Genomic DNA, 9122 nt, shown 5'->3' with positions numbered 1-9122 from the left:
GTCTGCCTCTTCTGCTTCCAGGTACGGGCTGCACATGTGGGGACCCACCAAGGTGCATAGGGGACCCCTGTGCCCGGAGCAGGGTGCGCCTGCGTGGGCTGGGGAGCTTGCTCAGGGGACAGCAAGCTCCTGGGAGTGTTGGTGGCCAGGAGATGACCACGAGCCAGCAATGTGCCCTTGAGCCAAGAAGGCCAACGCCATCCTGGGGTGGATGAGAAGGGGTGGTTGTAGGGCAGAGAGGTTCTCCTGCCCCTCTGCTCTGCCCTGCTCACACCACAGCTGCAATCTTGGGTCCAGTGCTGGGCCCTCAGCTCAAGGACAGGAACTGCTTGGAAGAGTCCAGCAGGGCCACAGAGATGCTGGAGGGAGTGGAGCATCTCCTGCTGAGGAGCAGCTGAGGGAGCTGGGGCTCTTGAGCTTGGAGCAGAGGAGACTGAGGGGTGCCCTCATTCCTGGGGATCCCTTTGGAAAGGGCAGTGTCAGGAGGAAGGAGCCAGGCTCTGCTCTGGGATGGCCAATGGCAGGACAAGGGGCAATGGTCCCAAGCTGGAGCACAGGAGGCTCAAGCTGAAGATGAGGAGAAACTTTGTGAGTGAGGGTTATGGAGCATGGCCCAGGCTGCCCAGAGAGGTTGTGGAGTCTCCTTCTCTGCAGACACCCAAAGCCCTGGCCATGTTCCTGTGGGACTGCTCTGGTGATCCTGCTCTGGCAGGGCTTGCACTGGGGGAGCTTTCCAGGGCCCTGCCAACTCTCAGTGTTCTGTGATTCTGTGAAAGAAAGCGTTAAAGGTCACTGACAGTGCTTCCCTGTGCATTGTGCAAGCTGGACTGCGTGCATGGCCCTGAGTGGGAGCTGGGCAGAGGAAGAGTGGTGAGGGTCAGGCCTGGGAAAGCATGTTTCTAATTGTGCTGCTGTTAACCTTCACTGGCGAGCTCACTGGCGGAGTTGACTTTGATCTGTTTACTATGGAATAAACCAGGGAGGAGGGAGCAGAGCTGGCGTAGGAGAAAGGTGGTGAAAAACAACTCCATTGGCCAAGGCTTTGGCGGGGTGTCAGGGGCTGCGGTCAGCGGTGTCTGATGTGGCTCCTGGGCATCAGGTACTGCTGGAAAGGGGCAGCAGCCAGAACATGAAAATCAGCCCTGGTGCAGGGAGTTGTCTTTTAACTTTCTACCTGCTGTCAGCAGGTGTTTCCATGCCAGGCTGAATCTGCTCTCAGCAGCAGACCTCAAGTGTGCCATCATGCGACTGCTGATGCTCTTGTAAAGAGCTCTGTCCTTACACACGTGTGCAGTGGATGAGGGCTGCTCCTAGGCCCTGAGGAGAAGAGGATGCCTGTGCAGAGCTGGAAGTGGGGAAAGCGCACTGGCAGGCTTGGAAAGCGTTGCTGTTGTACTCTTCCCTGCTCCTGTAGAGAAGCACCAAACACATTTATCAGGGAGAAACATCTGGTGCCAGCCTAGAAGCAGATAATTCACGGTGTGTAGGAGTGCAGTTCCTTACGCATTCCCCAGTGAGGCAGCGTGGGCGCTGAGCAGCCAGGGCGGGTTTGGGTTTGGTTTCTCGTCGGGGCGGTTTGGCCGAGCAGCGCTCATCGCCAGAGGTAGGGCTGGCTTTGGCTCGCAGTAAATGAACGTGTCCTTGTGTGCAGGTCTGTATGCTGTGCTCGGTAGGATACCATCTGTTCTGCTGCCACCGCTCCGAGAAGACCAGCCGGCGATGGATGGCGCTGGACTACGCAGGCATTTCCATCGGCATCCTGGGCTGCTACGTCTCGGGCGTCTTTTATGCGTTTTACTGTAATAACGTAAGTTTGCAGCACTGGTTGCTGTAACCTTTCGTTCCCGTGGTCTCGTTGTGGTCTCCGTGCCTTAGGAGGGGGGATCCTTGCACAGTGTCTCGTAGAACGTGAGTCAGGAGATGGAAACCGAGACAACTGTTGTCTAAAACAAGCAGAGCTGCGCTTGCTGTAGCAATGGGCAAACTGAGATGTTCCTTTCCAGCTGTCAAGTGTACGAGCCTCCAGAAAATACTTACTTTCTAATGAAGACAGGGTAAACGTTACAGGTCCTACCTTTGTCAAATCCATGAGGCCTGTAATGGACATGTCCCCATCACAGTTAATTGAAGTGTCATTTCTACGAGGTAGCTTACACGGGGCAGAAACAGGCTTATTTTCTGTTGATCTAATGGAGGACAAGTAACATCAGCTCCCTTCAGAGGCCTGGATTACGTCGGTGTCTGCAGCAGATGCAGTGATCCCGTAGTTTAACAGCTCTGCTTAGGCACAGATGTGTTTGAAATGTCTCAGTGAAGGCAGCACTTGCAGGAATCAGTGTTCTGTCCCCGCTGCCTGCTGATAAATGCAAGTCCCTTCATTCAGCCCCTATCATTTGTGCTCGCAGGAGGGACAGAAGCATTGCTACATCACTTCCTTTAATCTTGTAAGCTTTCTACCCAGAGTTTGCTTTTACACACGATAAGAAAGCTCTCCAACTTGCTTTTGTGTCTTTTCTCCCCAGTACTGGCGCCAGGTCTATCTCATCACTGTGCTGGCAATGATCTTGGCAGTGTTTTTTGCTCAGATCCACCCCAGTTACCTCACGCAGCAGTGGCACAGGCTGCGCTCCATCATCTTTTGCTCGGTGTCTGGATATGGAATTATTCCCACTGTCCACTGGGTTTGGCTCCACGGTGGCATCGGTGCATCCATTGTACAGGTAAAAGGACAAAAAGGGGAAATTAAGATTCCCTTTTTCTTTTCACTTGGCATCTCCCTTCAGCTCTGTTACACTCCGGGGAACGAGGGGAAAGCAGCAGTTTGCCTTAAGCACAGAATTGTTTCAGATGATACGATCCAAGTGCAAACACAAATTGACTGAGAGCCAGTGAACGAGTAGATTAAATCTGTTTACTGCTGTAAAAACACAGCGTGAGGAGGGGGTACAGATGTGAGTGCAAGGAAAGGAACAGCCTGTGTGGGTGGGCAGGAGCACGGAGTCAGCATCCGTCAGATGCTCTGAGCTGCTGCCTCCACTGCTCCATAGAGAGGGGAACCAGCAAACACTGTTGGGACCATTGTTTGGTTCCTCTGTTGCTCACTGGGTAAAAAATCAGTGTTTACCTACTCAGCCCTCATGCAATATCCCTGTGAAGTTACTGACCTGTTTTCCTGTGCTTAGAATTATGCTCTGAAACAAGCAGCACAGCACAGCTGGAGTAAAACGTGCTGCAATGTGACAGCCCCAGAAATGGCTGCAATTACGCAGGGACCTGGTTGTACTGAAGGAAATGGTTCCTTTTCATAGTGAGCACTTGCTGTGGGAGTCCTTAGACTGGCCCCAGTGGAGGGCTCAGCACTGGCAGCCCAGGCCAGAGCTGCTGGTGAGCGTGCTGTGGCACACTGAGGAACATAGGTAGCCTTTAAACAAGGCACTTAACACTGGCCTTCTAAAATTTGGGTCTGCGCCTATTTAGTTTGTCCTGGTATGGTAGTGGTTTTGTTTCTGTTCCTGCTAAGGAGAACACAAAGCAGCTGGTGGATGGGCTGCGTGATCATTGACCATCCCAGGTGTGGCCTTGGGTGCTGGCAGCTGCAGTCCCAACTGGTAAATGAGATTTTGTGCTGAAGTCACCTTCCTCACTGGCCCTGGCCCTTTGCTAAGATCAGTGTATTTGCTTCCCCGTGGGATTTTGTCCATAGGTAACATAAGCAGTGAAGTAAGAGTCAGTTTTGCTGTGCCTTTTTCATCTTCAGAGACTTTTTTTTTCCTTTCTTTTCTGTTTTTACCTTCTAACAGAATAGGAGAGCTTCATTTTCTTTTGCAGGAGTTTGCTCCACGTGTAGTTGTCATGTACTTCATCGCTGCTGTAGCTTTTCTCTTCTATATTTCCAAAGTTCCAGAAAGATACTTCCCAGGTAGGAAACTCTCTTCTGGGTGTTTTTCTGCAGTGTCACAGTCCTTGCTGTGCATCCCAAGCCCCTGTGGGACAGCAGGGTGTCTGTTCCACGTGAAGAGTAAACCATTGCGTGTCTTTGCATCCAGAGGCAGACAAGTTCTGGCCAAGTTCGTTAAAGAACTCCCACTGCCTCCAGTAAGTGGAGTGGACAGTCGAGCTGTGGAGGAGGCTGGTGGCTAATTGCATTGCAGGACTTACTGCTGGACTTACCTCCTGCCCCGTGTCTTCCCCGCAGGCCAGCTGAACTACCTCGGCTCCAGTCACCAGGTGTGGCACGTCCTGGCGGTTGTGATGCTGTACTGGTGGCACCAGTCCACGGTGTACATCATGCAGTACAGGCACAGCAAGCCCTGCCCCGAGTACAGCGCGGGCTTGTGAGCGAAGGTACAGCGGCTTTCTGACTTACTTGCTAAAACATCACATTTATGTATGGGGTTAAATAATCCCGGTTTTACCTTGCCACACGTTCCAATCGACCTCCGTAATGAGCTTGCCCATTGAGCAATGTGTGTGCCACACACTTGACTGGTGTGATACTGGATGTGAATAAGAGCCCTCACCTTGATGCCAGGCGCTCAGCCCTCCTGTGCTGCTGGAGGCCCTGGAGGCTGCTGTGCCCCTGAGCAGTTTTGGAGCCACGGAGCAGAGGTCTGCAGCATCCCTTGCAGCTCTGCTTCACAGTTTTCATAGCCTCAAGTTTCACAATTTTCGTAGCCTCAAGCAGGCATCAGTATTTGCTCCTCAGTAGTGCTTTCCTCATGCTTTTGTCAGGTGTTCAAAGCCTTCTAAGCACTGATCTGGAGGGTTAAAATTGTTTATTTCATAGGTGTAGTAAGTGACTGAACTTGTTTCCCCTGTGTTACAGATGCACTACAATGAGATTCCTGACTTGAAGGGTGCGGACCTTGCCCAGTACACTGAGCAATGCAGTTGAGCACCAAGGCGGTTCCTTCCTGACTTCTGCACTGATACCCCCGGGTAGGGACAGTCTTACTGGGAGTTCTGAGAACACCTTCAGTATTGCCTGATACCGGAGATGCGTTTCCTTCTCGGCCATTCCCTGCCCTGCAGCCAAGTACGAAGCAGCTCTTCTTGAGGAGGTGGGCTGCAAATCCAAGCCGTGGGATCACAGCATCACTTCTTTAGCCTGGTGAACAAACAGCAGCAGTGCCCTTGCTGGGGTAGCGGGCCCGTATCCCATGTAATTAAAGTAATTAAGAAACGGCTCCTGACAGCGTGTGTTTAAACACTGGGACCTGGCCTCGGATCCGAATCGCAGCGGTTCCGTGTTGCATCCTTCGGTGATGTGCTTTCACTATGGCATCAGCACCATAACTATAATACTGAATTCAGTGGACTCTTCTAACCATTCTGGACAAGCTTGTTCACTTCTTCTGGAGGATAAGATCACGTCATCCGCCATAGCTCTATTTTAACTTCAGATCTTAAAAACTGCCTTCCCCAGTATGGGTAGTGCCATTACCTGGAGAGATTTCTCTAGATCCCTTCAGTAATTTGGAATTCACATGCTGAAATAACCCTTCCTGTTCATGTTTGTTACTATCTGCAACAGTGCAGTTGCTAGGAATGTTGTTTTAAGTTAATTTTTGTAACAGGATGAAATGACCTGCTCCAAGCAGTGACCCTGCTGTGGACTCAAATCACCGGACTTGGGCCTTGCAGGGTGCGGTATTATCCTGTGCTTGGTTACTGAACTGACTTATTGCCATAAGCTGTCTGCAGTAAAAGGGTTGCCTTGGGGTTTTAGGATCTGTCATAAAACCATGTCTTACAAACTCAACACTAAGGAGAAGTGTAATACACAGGTTATGAGGTAGCTGAGCACAGTTAAGCTAAGGGGGTGCCAGTTTTTCAAACTGAATTGGAATTGTTTGGATATTTGGGCTGGAATCACCATTTTTAAGTGGCCTCTGTATAAACGCTCTGCTCTGGGATTATAAACTGGCTAAAACTCCTGCAGTATCAAGAGTGTCCCAGCTAAACAAGCCTGGGTTCCTCAGCCTCCCGCCAGGGATGTGCCAAGGAGATGAGGAACAGCCATGGACGCTCACCACCAGGCATGGGGACACTCAGAGGCGGAGAAGGCAGGACACTCCCGCCAGGGATGTGCCAAGGAGATGAGGAATAGCCATGGACGCTCACCACCAGGCACGGGGACACTCAGAGGCGGAGAAGGCAGGACAGCAACGCCTGTGCTGATGCTCACTGTTTATTACTAACTCCAGTGGGTTGTTCTGGGTTTTTCCCCCATCTCCAGACGTTACTAACTCCAGTGGGTTGTTCTGGGTTTTTTCCCCAGCTCCAGACACAGAGTAATAAGAACTGACTTCACATTTAAGATTCAGCTCCTGGACCTTTAAGCCTTTCAGTGTAAACACTGATTTTCGTATTATTTTTTTAAACTTGACAGCCAAGGAAGTCTCAAGTGCACTGATGACTCCTCCTGAAGCCTGACAATACAAGCGCCTGTTCCCAGTGTCCTGTGCACTGCAGTATTTGAGGAATGTGTCTGTGCACTGCCAGCATCCTGACCCCATCCATTGCCAAGCCTTTTTAATGGAAACTCTTCCCTGCTGTAGCAGTTTCCATGGGGTGAGGAAACTGCCTGCCCAGTTGTACATTTTTATGACCCTGACAAACCTTCCCAAGCTGCATGGTGGTCGTTTCTGTACATACTGAACCTGTCAATAAATGTGGGTTTCTTGGATGTGTCCTTGAGTAACTTCATTCCTACCTCAGCTTACCCAGAGTGAAACCAGGACGAGCAGCAGCCAGGAAACTGCTCTGGCAGAAGGGGTCAGACCCCAGAGAGCTGGGTCTGGAAGTGCAGAACGAGGTCCATGCAGGTCGCATTGGAAACAGGGCCTCAAGTTTTGGCTACAGAACATGGGCTGAGCTTCAGTCATTGCATAGGAATCAGAACCCATCCTTTGGGAACCCTGCTGCTGGGAGGCTTTAAAAAGCAATATGGACCCAAGCAATTAAAACCAATAGGTGATCAGTGGGATTTTAACAAGTTGAGCCAATACAGACCATTGGGCAGCAAATACAAGTGTTTTAAAACATCGAAACAGCAGTGCCAGGAGCCCATGGCCCCAGTGAGCCAGCAGCAGAAGCAGCATTGCTGATAGAGAGTAAATTAAAGCCTAAATGTGAACACTTGGTAGTGTAACACTTAAGGAGATGTGCAGAGCCACTGTTACCAGGTTGGTTTATTTAACAACTGCAAGTATTTTATGCCGTACAGCATTTCACAAAAAAGTTAAAGTTCTCTGTTTAGTGGTACACAAAAGAGCTGTAGAAACTTGGAGTCTAACAAGAAACAGAGGCGTAGTTCAGGAAAGTGCACTTAAAAGCTGAATGCCAGCAATCTCAAAATAGTTTTGCTGCTCTTTAGTATCCGGCGATGCCTTAGTCACAAATGGAGCTCTACACGCGACTTCCTTGATTTTCCTTGCGGAAGAAGCACTGCAGACAAGGAGCACAACGGCCACCCTTGGCACCTCGGGCTTTTGGGCAGCTTTCACTCACATTCACTCTCCCACATCACACAGAAACGATTGCGGCTGCCCTGTTACCGAAAACACAGCGGCTCCAAGGGATACATGATGCGTGCGCCCGTGTGTATGTTTTATATATAGGTCTCATATATAAAAATACACACTGTAGTATAAAAACCTCCAGATAAACTCTTATTCTCACAGTAGCAAAGATAGCGACTTGTTTTCGCAGTACTTCGTTGTACACCCAGAATTAATGGTTATTTCCTCCCAAGCCGGTACTGACGGGTCCCACGCCACAGGGGCCAGCAAAGCCACCACGCACATCCCATGGCCGTGTGCTGCACAGAAACACAACTACAGCGTGTTTTTCTTTAAATAACGTAAGCATAGGGGCTGCTCAGTACCTTTGGACAGAACCTCTCTCCAGCAGCCTCTGGCTGTCATTCAATGCAGGAAGAGAAGCTGTAAAAATTGGTGTTTTCCTCACCAACAGGAACAGGCCCTGGCTACAGCCACAGTCCCTCCTGTACTACAGGTAAGGTTGTGATGCTCCATGGCAAACACACGCCCCAAAAGGGCACCATGCTCCCCTACAGAACAACATCTGCCTCTGCTAACAGCGGCTCTGGGCTGAAATTAAGCCCAGACTTGGGTGAATGGTGTATAGGCAGTATTTACCACGAAGATGCAGCTCAGCCAGGCACGCCGATCTCGTTTCAGTCACAAGGAAGGATAAAGTTGTTTTAACTCTAGAAACGAAAGAAATCGCGTTTCTGCAGAAACCTGTTCCATAACTAAATACACAGAACAAGGCTGATTAAGGCCATTAGGAAGCAAACATCATTGGCCAGAACTGATGCGCAGCCGGAGGCGTTACACCAGTTATAGAGCAACTCGGGTTTGCAGTTTGCTGTTATCTCTTCCACTATTTCTGTGCACAACCTGACTGCACCACCACCACTGACAAGCCCCCTGCCCAAAACAAACCACCACACCCCGCCAGGGGAACCGCAGCGCTGCTCTGCACAAAGCCTCACCATACCCAGACAGCACCCAAAGCTGCTCCCTTCTCTTCTCACCTGAGCACTGGGGCGCACACCAAGCCCAATGCCCAGGAACCCCCTCTCCTGCTGGGCAGCAGGTTCAGCCCCAGGCCTGGCGGTGCTGTCAGCCCCATTCTCCAGCACCAAAGGGCTGATCCAGCAGGGAAGCAGCGGCTTTGGCCACACTTTGGCCTGTGGGGCAGCTGCCTGTCCTTTCAGTCTTGCGTTGTTTCACCCAACCGCCTCAGATCTCCTTATACTCTGCTCCAACAGCCCCTAAGGCAGATAGCACAGCTCAGAAGGAAGCTGTGGGAAGGCAGCACCTAAGCACGCACAGAAATACAGGAATAGCGAGAGTTAACCTGAGTATCAGAAAATGCTACAAAGTTGGCGTGTGCTTCGTACAGCCTTTGGCACAAACCCCGGGTGAGAACAGCAGTCATAAAGCCTAAGAAACTCCTGTGCAAATAAGGTGAAACGCTTCTACTCAGAGCCTCCTAAGAGCTTACTCCAAGCCTGAAAAAGGCATACTTGACCAAGTGCTGCTGAAACGCTCCACTGCCACCCCGTGAGGAAAGCCAAACGAGGAGATGAA

General features: G+C 50.8%; 1 protein-coding gene across 1 annotated transcript; it reads left to right on the top strand.

Moving 5' to 3' along the window:
* Window positions 1–6: 6 nt before the first annotated feature.
* On the top strand, window positions 7–4338 carry PAQR3 (progestin and adipoQ receptor family member III; the record flags this gene model as incomplete). The annotated part of the gene is made up of 5 exons (XM_010194218.1): window positions 7–21; window positions 1652–1807; window positions 2523–2720; window positions 3829–3919; window positions 4196–4338. Coding segments are annotated over 5 exons (603 nt in total), but the record flags the coding sequence as incomplete, so codon positions are not given.
* Window positions 4339–9122: the final 4784 nt, after the last annotated feature.

This window comes from Mesitornis unicolor, unplaced genomic scaffold (assembly GCF_000695765.1).
Source record: "Mesitornis unicolor isolate BGI_N332 unplaced genomic scaffold, ASM69576v1 scaffold141, whole genome shotgun sequence".
In the NCBI taxonomy this organism is placed as follows: domain Eukaryota; kingdom Metazoa; phylum Chordata; class Aves; order Mesitornithiformes; family Mesitornithidae; genus Mesitornis; species Mesitornis unicolor.
Note: the sequence above shows the minus strand (reverse complement) of the source record. Positions and strands in the feature narration are given on the sequence as shown.